Source organism: Cariama cristata, unplaced genomic scaffold (genome assembly GCF_000690535.1).
Source record: "Cariama cristata isolate BGI_N322 unplaced genomic scaffold, ASM69053v1 scaffold18888, whole genome shotgun sequence".
Classification (NCBI taxonomy): domain Eukaryota; kingdom Metazoa; phylum Chordata; class Aves; order Cariamiformes; family Cariamidae; genus Cariama; species Cariama cristata.
In genome coordinates this window covers 37,169-51,274 of record NW_009633118.1, presented here as the reverse complement: position 1 = coordinate 51,274, position 14,106 = coordinate 37,169, and the positions used below count along the sequence as shown (strand labels likewise).

Below are 14,106 nucleotides of genomic sequence, written 5' to 3'. Positions count from 1 at the left end.
CCGGGGTGGCAGAGACCTTACGGGGCAGAAAAAATACTATTGCCTTGGGTCCTGCATTTGCCGAGAAAGGCCCAGCAACCAGTTAAAGAAACTTCTTAAAACAATAGAATACTAACGTACTGTTACATGAGATAAAAAATGATACTTGTAAGGTGCCAAAGCACTGTGTTTCTATGTCTCCAATATACAGAAATAGTTATCAATGAATTCTCAAATGTTTCAGTTCTGGAACATCCTTAGTCACGCTATCCACCGCTTCAAACTTAACTTTCATACCACACTTCAGAAATGAATTGGTTTTACTGCATTCATTTTACTGTTGTTGAGACATGTAAAAGACACCTCTGAAGTGTTGAGCTGCTGTAGTAACGCTTCGTGGGTTTATGGGTGCCTTTCCTCTGAGGGTCTGTTCTGCAGCTTCCAGAGATGGGTGCAGTTCTTAACACAGTAAAGTGCACAAGAAAGAGCATGTCTCTGGTTGCAGGTTTTGACTGTTACAGTCTATAAGTGATTTCCTTACCTATTCGATAATAACTGGAAAGGTAAATGTGCAGATAGGAAGATGTGTTACAAGTGAAACTGTATTTCCCGTCTGCTCATAATTAATGTTTTTTTCTTCTGTAATACCCAATTATCTCCCTTTCATCCAGTTTCTCTGTTGAATTCCTGTAATAGTAGATTACTGTCTAGAGAATACATCAAATCTGTTGTCTTCTAGGGAGTAACTAACATGTATGTGCTGCAGTGGTTTTGTATGTACCTGAAGGAACCCCTGCAAGTGAAAAATACCCTATTTCAATATCGGGATATGGTAATGTAATTGCACTTAATATATGGAAAAATCATTATTTAACTTTTCTCTGAATACAGGTTCATAATAAAACACCATAATGAAAATACAAACTCCTGTTCAGCATGGGAAAAAAGGGTAACATTAATCAAACAAGTTGCACAAAGTTTTGGTTCATTTTTAATTTCCAAGTTTCATGGTTACCTTTATATTATTATTATTAAGGGAAAATGTCCTGAAGATGGATGGGATGAAAGCACCATTGAACTGTTTCTTCATGAACTTGCTATAATGGATAGCAATAACTTTCTGGGCAACTGTGGTGTGGGTGAGAGGGAAGGAAGAGTGGCATCAGGACTCGTTGCCCGAAGGCATTACAGGTACAAATTATTGGCAATTTGAATTATATTTATTATTAATGCTTTCAAGTGGCGTATTTTATTGTGTCTTGTTATCTGAGACCTTGATAATGTTTGAGGAAAACAGTATAATGCAATATTGAATTGATACAACTTTCTGTATTGAATTTTTGTTTCTACCTTGTTGGAAAGTCTTGAATGAAACAAAAATGTTTTGTTGGGGTTATGTCCTGTATGCAGAACTGGTAGAAGCTTAAGATGTTTGACTGCATGCAAGGGAAGCAGAGAACTTCCTGTTTTAAAGGAATTTGTGCGTTACTTGCCTTTTTTAATACTGTACAGTTTTTCTTCTGTATATTAATAACAACTACTGCATATTGTAGTTGTAAAGTATCAAACATTCCTAATGAACAGCTATTTGTATTTTGTTATGTTCATTAATATCTTTATAATGTGATTAGTTGATATGCGCATGAAAACCCAGTCCATCTATAATAGATTTTATATGAAGTAAGGAGATCTATAAAGACAAGAAGAGCTTTTAATAGCTTGTAGCCCTTCTGACACTTGATGAGTATGTTGGATGCTATAGTTCTAGAGACTCTGTGTTAATTTCTTTATAAATGTACTTTTTTTTTTGCATAGAGTTATGTGCTGGGTACCTTGCTGTGATGTTTTATCTAACAGGAATGAAACAAAGTGAAATTTCCTGGAATGTTTCTCCTTGAAAGATTAACACAAAAGCATATTAGAGACCAGAAATTTAGTAAGCTTTACCATATGGCATTGAATTACTTAGGCTTAATGGCTTTTATAAGCCCTACAGTAGCACGAAAAATTAATGAAGAAAGCCAGTAATATATCAGTTTGGCTTTTTGGGGGTTTTTGTATCGCTCTCTAGTCTAGGATATGTGTGGTGAGGGAGGCAGAGGGTCACACTGGGGAGAGTATCCAAGGAAGTATTGCTTTCTGACAATCCTGGAGAAAGCATCCCCAACTTCTGGCCAGAGAGAGGCTGGGCTGGCATTTAGCTACTGTTGGTCTGATGCACCTCTGTCGCCTGGCATTTCACCTTCACCTATGGGTGTCAGCAATAGCAAGGAAAGGCATGGAGGTGTCCTTCACTCCACTTACTTCTGCAGTAGGTTTTACAGGTAATTTTGGGAGTGATGGAGGTAGCAGGAGATGGTTCTCAAGCTGTCTTTCCTTTCAGCTTAATAAATTCTAAGGGCCAGTCTTAGGGAGGTTTGTTCCTTAGGAAGGAGTACATACGTGCAGAAAAGAAAAAGTGGTAGTATGAGAAAGCTATTAAGAACATGGCAGCAGGAACGAGGGGAGGAAATATTTTTGATGGAGTGAGGATTATGTGCAAGTTTCAATTAACTATCAAGCTATTGTTGATTTCAACCTATAGCTTGAAATGGGGAAAAAAATCTAAGCTGTAAAACTATGCTCCAAGAAGTTCTGAATTCCATACACTCATCAGGCTGCGTTTTACTCAATTCCCAAGACAAAAACAGAATTAAAGCCATGAATAGATGTGTGTTGTTACTAGCTTACTTGAGCAGCTGCTGCATTTCAGCCATGGGTAAAGTTAGTTCTGTAAGCTTATATTTTATAAATGATTTCAGGATCCTCCACTCCTGAAAGGTGCTAAATAATATCCAACATTTATAAATGCAGCTTATAAATGTAATTTATAAACAGAATGCAGAGAGAGATGGTAGTGTATGATGCATAATATTGAATAGTAGAATGAGGTAGATGAAGTGTAGATGTAGAAAAAGATGGGCAAAATGATACATTAACCGAACTGTCTTTCAGAACATTTCTTCACCATATATATTATTTCTTTGCCCTACGGAGATGAAGCATTTGTCAGGGGAGTATCTGTAGAATACCACTATGCCTATGATATGCTACACTATAGGCAACTGATTTTTGTTTTCCTTAGAGTTGTGTGTGTGAACATGACAGCATTTATGATGCTAATTCAACAGACATCAAGAAGTGCTGAGGTATGCTTAAAAGGAAACCTGCCAGATGCTAAAGGTGTTGCTAGTATGGATCTTCTCAAAGTTTTTACTTGCATATTGGAACACTGTTAATCTGCTGTTAAAAAAAAATAATTCATATATATGTAGTTTGTTATAGTGGAACTCATTATAGCAGATACTGATGTTGCATTGGATATGGCATTTTTCACAATTGTTTATCAAATTAAATTATCTTCAGTCAGCAAGAATTATTGCTTTGGGATGTGAAAAAACTTGATGTATGTCTTCAACCTTTTTTGTTTAGGTTGATCCATGGAATTGGAAGGTCAGGTGATATTTCTGCAGTCCAGCCTAAAGCTGCAGGGTCTAGCCTTTTGAACAAGCTTACTAATTCAGTAGTTCTGGATATTATAAAGCTGGCTGGTAGGTGTAAATCTGAAAATGTCTCTTGTTTGTGGGGGCACGTCATGGGTTCTTCATGTTAATTTCTAACTTGCTTTTTCTGTGCAGGTGTCCGAACAGTGACCAGTTGCTTTGTGGTTCCTATGGCAACCGGCATGAGTCTAACTCTGTGTTTTTTAACATTGCGGCACAAGAGACCAAAGGCAAAATACATTATCTGGCCACGTATAGACCAGAAATCTTGCTTTAAATCAATGATAACTGCAGGTAAGAAGGAACTGACTGATTACACAGTGTGTTCTTTTAACAGATATAAAACTTCACTGAGTAGAGTGATCAATTCATATGCTTGCAGTAAGATCCAGAAAAGGCCTAAGGCATAGTAGTTCTAAGTGCTTTATTTCTACACTCCTGATTTCTAACATGCAATCACACGTATGAGTTGTCTTCCTAATGCCTTGTAAAATGTAGGCATATGCTGGGGTACAGAGGTGTATAAAATCGTCGATAGAGAACACAATACAAAGGAAGTTACAGTTCACTCTCAGATGCCTACTTTGCTGTCCTGAGAATTACGTAAAACCAAGGCTCATGGTTGAAATCTCTGTCTTAGGTTTATGCAAAAAGCATATAGGTCCTAGGAGTTGTGATCAGAAGGTGACAAACTGTCTGATTTGCACTTTCTTTTCTTTTAGAACATTGGGAGTGTTAGCTGCCCTATTTGTTTTTAACCTTGCAGTGTCATTCAGCTTACTCAGGTAATGAGTTTGATGCCTTTCTTAGTTCAAACCTTAATTTCTCTCAAATGGAGTTCCTTGTTTACCAGTCTATAAGTTAAGCTAAGTGTAGAAGTCTATCCCTGCACTGAAGCTGTCACTTCCTGCAGACAGATGCATGGGATCAAGGAAAGGGCAAGTAAGGGAGACCGTAATTTTCCGGCTCAGTGCACATACCTGCAGGTGGTGGCATAGATTCTGGTCCTAGTTCCTAGGACACACTTATTTTTTGCATAAAAGAATCATTAGATAAAAATGACTAAACAATTGGAAGCAGGGACTGGATTCTGTCCAGGTAAGATGCAGAGGTGTTTAAAAGAAATCAGATTAGAACAAATAAAACATGTACATAAGAAAAGTGGGAGTGTTTTCAGAATATTATGCTCAATTTAGAATATCAAGCTAAAGAAATTACGTTTACAATGGAGAAGGTTGTCAGGAAATATAATTGATCCATTAATTTTTTGAATAGTTAAGACAGCTATCACAGAATTAATTAAAAGAATTATCAACTAAAAATAAGAGAGAGGCAGGTATCGGATATCTCACAACTATGTATTAAGTGCAGTCTCTGTCTTCTGAATCACTAATTGAAAACTAGACTAGGGCTAACAACATCAATAAATCATTCTAGTCTAAGTTCTTCTGTAGAGTTTGAGCCTTACATGTCAGTGTTAAGGCACGGTGTTGAGCCATGAAGGAAAAATTCACATAGCTGCTGCCATGTTACACTGCTTTGGAAATCTTTTTCCTTCCCCTCCCTCTTCTCCTTTACTTTCATTCAGTGAACTGAACATCTCTGTTTTTTGAGAAATTAATAGTTACTTCAGCTAGTCTGATATTGCTGTGATGCCACACCTGTTTAGGGAAGGGAGTATATGGTTTCCAGTGTGTTATTCTGTAAACAAAACCTTTCTGAATGATTTATTTATTTATAAGCTAGAAATTTGAGCAACTACTATGACAGGCTTCCCTCTTTAGGAAAAAAGACTCTTTAAGTGCTAGGTTAGGTCAACCATGCCTTTGTCTAGCTGAATCGTGAAAATCTTTGAGGATGGAGATTCCACAACCTCTCTGGATAGTAGTTCCAGTGGTGTGCTATCCTCTGAATGAGAAAAAGGTGTACTTGCTGTTTATTCTGAACCTCTCAAGCCAAAATTTGTTGCTGTTGCCTCTTATTATATCCTACCAAGGAGAGTTTGGCTCTCTTGTCTTTGTAATTCCCTTTCAGATGGTTGAGGGCTGCTGTTAGATATTCTCCTTAGCCGACTCATGCCAGAAAAGTCTACCTCTTATAGCCTTTCTTTCTAAGCACTGTGTGCTATACCACACCCATCTTGGTAGCCCTCTGATGGACCCTGCCTGTTTTTTCAGTATTCCTCCTGAGGAGCCCATTCTAAAACTGGAAACGTTCCAGCATTTAGAAGAAGGGGATAACTTCCTTTTTTCAAACGTTTCTCATAGGTGTCCTTGAGAAATAACCTTACGAGGTTCAGCTGTTGTACATCTTAAATACAAACTTAAACTGGAAACTTAAAAAAATAAAATAAGACTGGGGAAATAGCTTGGATTTTGAAATGACAAAGTTCACTTTCGAAACGAGGTCAAATGTGGACATTTTTAAGAAGCAATTTGGAAGTTTATAGATTGAATAAGGCAGAGGCTTATGATGAAAGCCAATTCATAATGATCATTATTGCATTGCTACATCTAATGGCGTCCTTTTTCAGAGTGGCTGTTTTAGTATGCTAACATTTTACAAGAATGCCACTCAAACACTTTCCCTTTAATTGGGAGGGAAGAAGTTAATCTGTTTTTAAAACAATCTTCAGACCCCTTGCTGTTGTATGCAAAGAATGTAAGGTAAGCTTTTGTCTGGAGTCCAGTATTTAACAAGAATGTTGTTGTAGTTTTTAGCTATATGGATATTGTATAATAAAACACTTTATCTATCTGTGTTGTTAATCCCAGTCTGAAAGAATCTGTTAACAGAAAAAAGAAGATTTTTCAGATTTGTGCTAGAATTAAAACCCCACAATTAGAGATTTGATGATATACATTCAGGTCTTGCTTTTTTTGGTCAGGTTTTGAGCCTGTGGTGATAGAAAATATGTTAGAAGGCGATGAGCTACGGACAGACATCGAAGCAGTGGAGGCTAAAATCAAGGCTCTTGGTGCTGAAAATATTCTTTGTGTGCATTCTACAACATCTTGCTTTGCTCCAAGGGTACCTGATAGGTAAGTTGTTTTTGCAAGAAGTGTGTTATTTGTTACTGTAAAAAATAAACCCAAACAAAACCTCCACGTTTTGAATATCCATCTTTCTGAGATTGCTTAATTACTACCAACAATTAGTAAAGATACTTTAATGCCCTTGCTTAAGGAAAATGGTAGGTTGAAACAATGTTCCACTTTCTGAAAAGTATATTAAAAAAGTGAGAATAATGCAGAATGTTTTCCTTCTGTCATGTAACTGAGGTTAATGATGATCTCTTGTGGTGAAACGAATGTCATTTTGGCAGTGGTTTTCTTATCATTTTGTGGAAGTGGTAAAAGTAGACTTTCATAGAAACATAGTCCAGGAAATGTAGTTCCGTAGCTAATGCCACATTTTAATATTACTGATGCCTTTTCCTGTCTTCTCCTCTAGCTAATGATGAATTTTCCTAGGCTGTTAATACAGTTTAAAAAAAAAACCTTACAGATAAATTTAAAATCTTTACTTGAGTTACTCTTTCCTGTATTATACTGATGTTTATAGGGCTGATTATGATACACTGATATAAGGAAAGTCTTGGAAGCATCTAGGGCAGATGTGCTGTATGAGTATAACATATGATTTGCCCTGCTGTAACTTACTGTGGTTTGAACATTTGCTGCCTGATTGCATGATGCTACTTCTTGTAATTTCCAGCTGTTAAATCACCATTAAAAGAAGCTTCAAATACATTGCATTCTTTCCTAATATTATGTGTCCATATACATAACTTCCATAGTTGCTGTGGAGATGTGATTCAAGCACTAGCTGAAGCCGATACGGACCTTATGGTTATGGATGGAAATAGAGTGTCTGAGACATTATTTCAACATGTAGCTTGGTTATGAAATACTTGAAAAACTTCTTAATCTGAAAATGACACGTTGGATTAGAGGTGCCTAAAGTACTTGGTATATTGAGTTATTTGTCCAAAATGAGGACCATTGTTACTTGCAAAACCTATTTTCTCTATTTGCTTACAAAAATAAGTATCAAGCAAATTGCTTAGGTTTTAGAATTGGACAGGTATATTTTTATGGGCTTGTATGTAGTACACTGAAGTATGAGATATTAGTAAGATGTCTTTTTTTACATGGTTTTAAATGTAGTGTCTCAGTTGTTCCACTTCAAGTCTTATTAATTTATCACAAAATTGACAAGACTTATGTTTAGAGTTCCTCTGCGGTGTGTGCTTTTTTGTTAATTACTTTGTTATCTGGAAAATGTAGTTGAATATTTGCAAGTGTAGGAAGGAAACATTAGTGGCTCTGAAGCATGGCAAGTAAAGATATGTTTCACTCTGTTTTCCTACCTTTAAAAAAACCCACAGTATTTATCATAGATTAACCTAGTTGCTAGAGGGAAGTTAAAACCATATAATTCTGTCAGAATATTATGAACATTGCTTGAAGTTGATTTGCAGATTTATTGGCTAACTTAAATCACAGCTATCAAAATTGAATGGTCTATTTTATAGCTTGAGTAAATGAATCTTTTCCTTATCTGCTTCCTCTTTTTGACATGCGATTGTTTTGTCCTCTGCAACTAAGAAATGAATTATTAGGTAGTGGCACTGTGTTATGATATACCACAGATACAGGAGCATTTGAATGCACTTTCTATTTAAAGGATACTGTCAACTGTTGAAGACCATAACATTCGTCTTCCTACAGGAAGGAAAATCCCATACAGCATTTCTGGAGGGTACCACTTTAAATGTCTGATTTTAAATATCTTGCATTTGTAAGGCTTTGTTTAGTTCTAGTGGTGGTGTGTTAACATTTTAAGTAGCTTAAGATTGTTAAAAGGTCAGGGTAAGACTTTTATACCTATGTACCTATAGCTTTCCTTTGAAGTATGATTTAACTTTATGAGAATAATTCACTAGTTTATAAAACCCCTTTCTCAGAGAGACATCAGTTCTCAGACAGTCTTTTACCTGCTGTTGCTGTGAGTTGTCTCTAAAACTACTGTATTTAAAAGAGAACTAAAGGAAGAAAAAGTGTCTCTTTCAGTTATTTGTGTACTTAGCAGAACTCTTTATCTTGTTACTTTCATTAATATTAAAAGAAAAAGCGAAGCTTTCTTTTTATAAACTTTCACAAACAGGAGAGAAAGAATAAATTGGAAATTTCTGTTAGTCCTATTTGTGACTTAAGAACTCGAGTAGCAGCCAAACTGACATTAATGCTTTATTTTTCTGATATGACTAGCAGCACTTCTAATGGTTCGTTTTAAGCCTTGCAAGCAGACAAGTGCTGTGCATAATTGTTTACTTCCCTTGCATAATCACATACTCTTTTCAAACTATAGCACTTTCATCCTCTGTTGTAATATGGATCTAATTGTTAAATAGAAACTTTTTAGGAAAAATAAAGAAACTTTTCTGTTTTCAGTACTTGTAGAAGCTAGCTTATTGCTCCTTTAAGTCTCGGTAGGTGAGAAAGACAACCATACATAGCAGTATGCCCTCTGTGTTTCCAGTTTGGTGAAATTCTCTATCTGCACTTGAAAATCGACGACTGTTAAGAAAGGAACTGGTTTCCTTTGAGTCTCTGTGGAAGGTGAGGAATGAGTCTGATTAAGATCAGCAGATCAGAAGGCAAAAGCTTTACCTTGTGTGTGTTATGTTTCCTGAAGTAGTATATTAATGTTACATAGTTCAGGATTCAGGATGTTGATAAATGTGAAAAATTATTGGACGTGCAGCCCCTGACGAATATCTTGACTGTAGAAGATCAATACATACATTATACCACTGGTGTTCCCTAATCATTAAATACTTTTGATTTTTTTAGGGATAATATGGTGGTGATGATGTTTTCCTAAGGACTGAGGTTCAGAAAATTTAATTTGAGGTTTGCAGCTGAATTTTGCATTACAAAATGGCACTAGGCAATGTAATAGGAATAGAATGCAAAGGAATGTCACCTCTTGGAAAATGTTTTCATACTCTGTCACATTTTATATGAATGTCAGTAAATTACAGTGAGAGGCTGTACAGAAGGAGATAGAGTAAAAATGCATTGGAGGTTTCGAGTTTCCTGATATTTTTTTTTAAAATAATATTACATTTATCATCACTTTAACTTATTATATATTACCTTTTTCAAATAGATTTTATTTCTAAAATATATTCAGAAGTTTGGGGAAAATCAAGAGCTTTTTTTAAAAATAGAGCATGATTCAAGTGCTTCAAAAAAGGGTACTAAGTACATGTATGTTTAAAATGCTGAATGCCCTTACCCAAAATGACCTGTGCACCCACATAAATCCTGGTTCAACTAAGAAATCGATCCAGACTGAGCTCACTGTGATTTCAGGGATTTCGAAAGGCAAGTGAAGAGTAAACAGTTAAACAAAACTTTAATTTGTTGATCTCCACATTCAGACATTTTAGGGCTCTCCATTCCTTTGAAGAATATCTTTTCTGTTAATCAGTTTATCTGAAATATGCAAGTGAGACTTCAGCCCAAGGGCTGAAATATTAGTTCTTTGAAATAAACAGAAGCATGTAAAAACTTCCTGTTATGTGATGCTTTTGATTCCCAAGACACATCTTGAAACTTCCATTAGGCCATTTTAAGATTGAATATTAGAAGAAAAGGAAAAAAAGCATGAATAGCTAAAGCGCTCTCAGTTATCATTAAAGTAGTATAAAAAAATGCTTATATCTGAAGCAGAATGATTTGGGATCTATTTACTGGTGTCCAGACAAAACTTTCAGTGAAGCATGAAAAATTTCAGCCCAGGTCAACTATTTGTAGTATACGTAAATGCTAACAGAATTTTCATCTTAACGTTTGTAGCTTAATGTGACAAGTGCTGCCTTGATATACTAATCAAAAAAGTTTCTTTTCCCATTCTGACCTCCTTGTAGACCTTTCAGACTTTTAATGGTATGATTTGTAACATGAGTTACAATGCTTCTCTAAATTATAATTTTATGCTCATAGGCTGGAGGAACTGGCCGTGATTTGTGCTAATTATGACATTCCCCATATTGTCAATAATGCATATGGAGTTCAGTCTTCAAAATGTATGCATCTTATCCAACAGGTAGGAGCTGTGTATTTTCAGTATTTTTTTTAACAAGTATAAATAAATCTCTGTTTGTAGACAACACTAGCAAATTTTATCGGATGTTTCACAGCTTTGAGACTAATCCCATGTGTGTCTGATATTTGAAGAATTTTCTGAGAAGGCAGAGCAGAGGGAAATAGAACTTAAAAATAATATTTGTTATTTCTATTATGTCATTTTTATGTAATAAACCCAAATTTATTTAGGTTTTGTTTATGTTCAGGTGTCTTTCATAATGGAAGACTGTCCTTAATAAGCTTTCTTAAAATATTTCCTAAACTTGTTGACTAAAAATAAAATAATGGATCATACTTGAATAGAGATTAAGCCTTCAACAGAATGTGAGTTACAGATTTTCAACTGAAAGTACAAGATCCTACAGCAACAGTTTATAGATGTTGTCACTGCTAAAATATTGTTGGCACAGAGAATGGCTGAGGAAACTGGGTTAAGTTCAATGTTATGTTTGAAAAAGTTTAATTTCTGTTGCTGTTTAGTTTGAAGAGGAGGTTGCTTAAAATCAGCCATGAAATAGAATTCTTGCATTTTTTGCTCATTGCCATGTACGTGCACTGTTTTTTCAATATTTCTTTTTTCTCTTTTTGCCCATATCAAAAGAATAGGGGGATATTTTTTTAACAAGATCCAAGGGATCCTGAACTATTATGAATTTAAAATATGCTGGCCATTTTTTTTCTAATTAAGGAGACATGTTACTAACTGGGCACAGAACAACTCGATATATAATTATGACAGGGATGTCATGTTGGCGTTTCTAAATCTTGAGAGACTGAAGGCATTTGACAAAACTTGGAAGTGATAAGCAAAATAGAAAATGGCACATGCTTTATTTGTAGTGTACTCGGTGTATGTTTATTGTATTTAACTTGCACAAGTTTAGTGAAATTTTAACATGAAGGGTGCTGTGGAATTGCTGAGTTTTACTACATGGAATGTATCTGATGATAATCTTTTCAGACTATAAAGCTACAAATAGAACTGTTACTGTGTTCGTTTCTGTGGTTTTTCTTGACTTCTTGATGCAATGTTCGGGGGTTTTGTTTGTTTGTTCTTTGGTTATGCAAATGTATACATTTGAGCTCTGATTTGTTTTACATTTATTTACAAAAATTTATTTCCTGCAATAGAAAATGTACTATTTATGAGGAAGTAGTTATTAATGAATACTTAGGAATATGTACATGCTGAGCACAGTGTGAACAGAGCTTGCAAGAGTATCACAGGAAAGAGCTTTTGAGACCATTTAATTTGTCATGCTTTTCCTCTGGCAGTCTCCTGTCAATTAAATCAAATTATAGCTGCTGGCATTCATCTTCCCATCAAAAAACTGACAAACTCCGAGTGCTTCTTCCTATCTCCCATGCACTAAGCTTTTAAAACATAGAAATAATAAATGTGGTTTAGTTGGATCTGCTTTTTTCACTCTTTTTGCCATAGGTATTAACTCTGTTTCTATTTCTTGGGTTTAGTTTGTAGTAGTTTAATACGTATGTATTGGAATATACTTTAATATGTATGTTCTTTAATATACTCTTCAGGTTCTCTTGTGCTGCATACTTTTTAATTGTACAGTTCACAGTAGCATATTATTCAAATTGAAGATGTACTGCAGGATCTACATTTTTTTTTCCTTTAAGACTATCTGAGGTGGCTAGCTATAAGGACATTTTGTTTTCTGGGAAGTGGGGAAATCTCCTGTAGGAAGTTACCTGGATCTTGATTTTGCAAGCAGCCTTTTAAGAAGGAGTGCTGTCACAGCCCACTTGTTTTAATGCAAATTTATACATGTGTCAAGAAAAATCTTCTTCTTCGCTAATGAAGCATTAACCTGTAGCCCTTTACTGTGAGAATCTGTGAAATGTTTTGGGTTGTACTGTTTTAATTGTATAATTCCCATTAAATTTCAAGGGTTTTCTTTTTGGTTGTTGTTGAAAATAAGCTATACTTAGACTTGCAGGAACTAAAAACAATATTTTAAATCACAGCAAAATAGGAATTTGTAAGGTACTATGTAAGCAGACAATGGTAATAATAGTGAGCAATGCTAAGAAAAGGTGATACTGTTTTTTAATTTTTCATCACAAATACAATATCTGAGAGACTTTCAGGAATTATATTTATTTTAGTTACATTGCTGTATGATTATGATGCTATCACGTGTTTCCTTTTTCCTAATATATGGCGTGCTTTTTTGTTGTTGTTGTTTCTTTTCGATAAAGGGTGCTCGTGTAGGCAGAATAGATGCTTTTGTTCAGAGCTTGGACAAAAATTTTATGGTTCCAGTAGGTGGTGCTGTCATTGCTGGCTTCAACCAGTCCTTCATTCAGGACATCAGCAAAATGTATCCAGGTAACTAGTTCATGGACTGATTTCATCCATACAAAATAACTGTAGAAAACTTGATTATCAGCTTTCTTTCACATAAAAATTATTTTTGCCAACCTAATCTGTATATTATTTTTGTCAGGAAGAGCATCTGCGTCTCCTTCCTTAGATGTCCTCATTACACTTCTGTCTCTAGGTGCCAGTGGCTACAAACAGTTACTGAAAGAGAGAAAGGTAAGCTTTTTGGCAAGCAGCACTTTCTTGAAGTCAACTGTTAACAAAGTCTTGTTGCAAAAATGCTTTGTGTAGTAAATCCAGTTTCTATCTAGAAAGCCATTGAACTTCTGAGCTCACAGCTCTGAATCTGGAAAGGCATTGTGATAGAATTACTTCCTGGCTAAATGATGCTCATGAGTAAGCATGATTTCCATGTTGTTTTCCAAACCAGAAAGCTAAACTGAGGTCCTGTACTATCTTGTACAGTATTTATATTTGTTGTTCTAAAGTGTGACTAATACAGTAGAATTTTGCCCACAAAAGCTTAATCTGAGAAATACTGTGCTATGTTATCATGGTCCCACTGCTTCCAGGCCTGAAGCATGAGACTGGACACTCAGAGGTAACCCAGGGGTCTCTGCTCCTCTTCATTTGGACCTATTGTGCCTTTCTGTTATGATAGTGTTTAATTAAATGTTTGTGTACCACGTTCTCTGGAGAATCATAGCTTCTGGTTAGATTATAAATACTGTACATGGCCACAAAAAGAGAAGAAAGAATACTGTCATTTAAGGTCTTCATCTAGATACAGAGCTAGGTTTCTTCTGCCTCCTACAGACTATGTGTTTTATGTTGGGTATAACTGCAATGCACAAACATTCAAGTAGTCTAAGGTTGGAACCTGTATGTCTTGAGTTATCCTTAATTCTGGACATAATACAGGCCTGATTTTGCTGTCTTTGTATATTACCACAGAGGATTCTTTTTGTAGAAGGTTTTAGGTAAAGAAATGCTGTGAATGAAGTAGTGTTAAGTTAATAGTTTTAAATCATGCATTATCTGTTCCATTATTTTATTTAGAAACCACTTTCCAATTGTT

General features: G+C 35.4%; 1 protein-coding gene across 1 annotated transcript in view; it reads left to right on the top strand.

The window, feature by feature from the left end:
• Window positions 1–982: 982 nt before the first annotated feature.
• Window positions 983–14,106, top strand: part of SEPSECS (Sep (O-phosphoserine) tRNA:Sec (selenocysteine) tRNA synthase) — a gene marked incomplete at its 5' end in the record, with an annotated part of 23,155 nt that continues 10,031 nt past the window's right edge. The window contains 7 exons of the mRNA XM_009706640.1: window positions 983–1,170; window positions 3,451–3,569; window positions 3,657–3,815; window positions 6,409–6,562; window positions 10,538–10,640; window positions 12,905–13,034; window positions 13,153–13,244. Coding sequence (XP_009704942.1) covers window positions 983–1,170; window positions 3,451–3,569; window positions 3,657–3,815; window positions 6,409–6,562; window positions 10,538–10,640; window positions 12,905–13,034; window positions 13,153–13,244 — 945 coding nt within the window. The remainder of the gene's footprint in view (window positions 1,171–3,450; window positions 3,570–3,656; window positions 3,816–6,408; window positions 6,563–10,537; window positions 10,641–12,904; window positions 13,035–13,152; window positions 13,245–14,106) is intronic.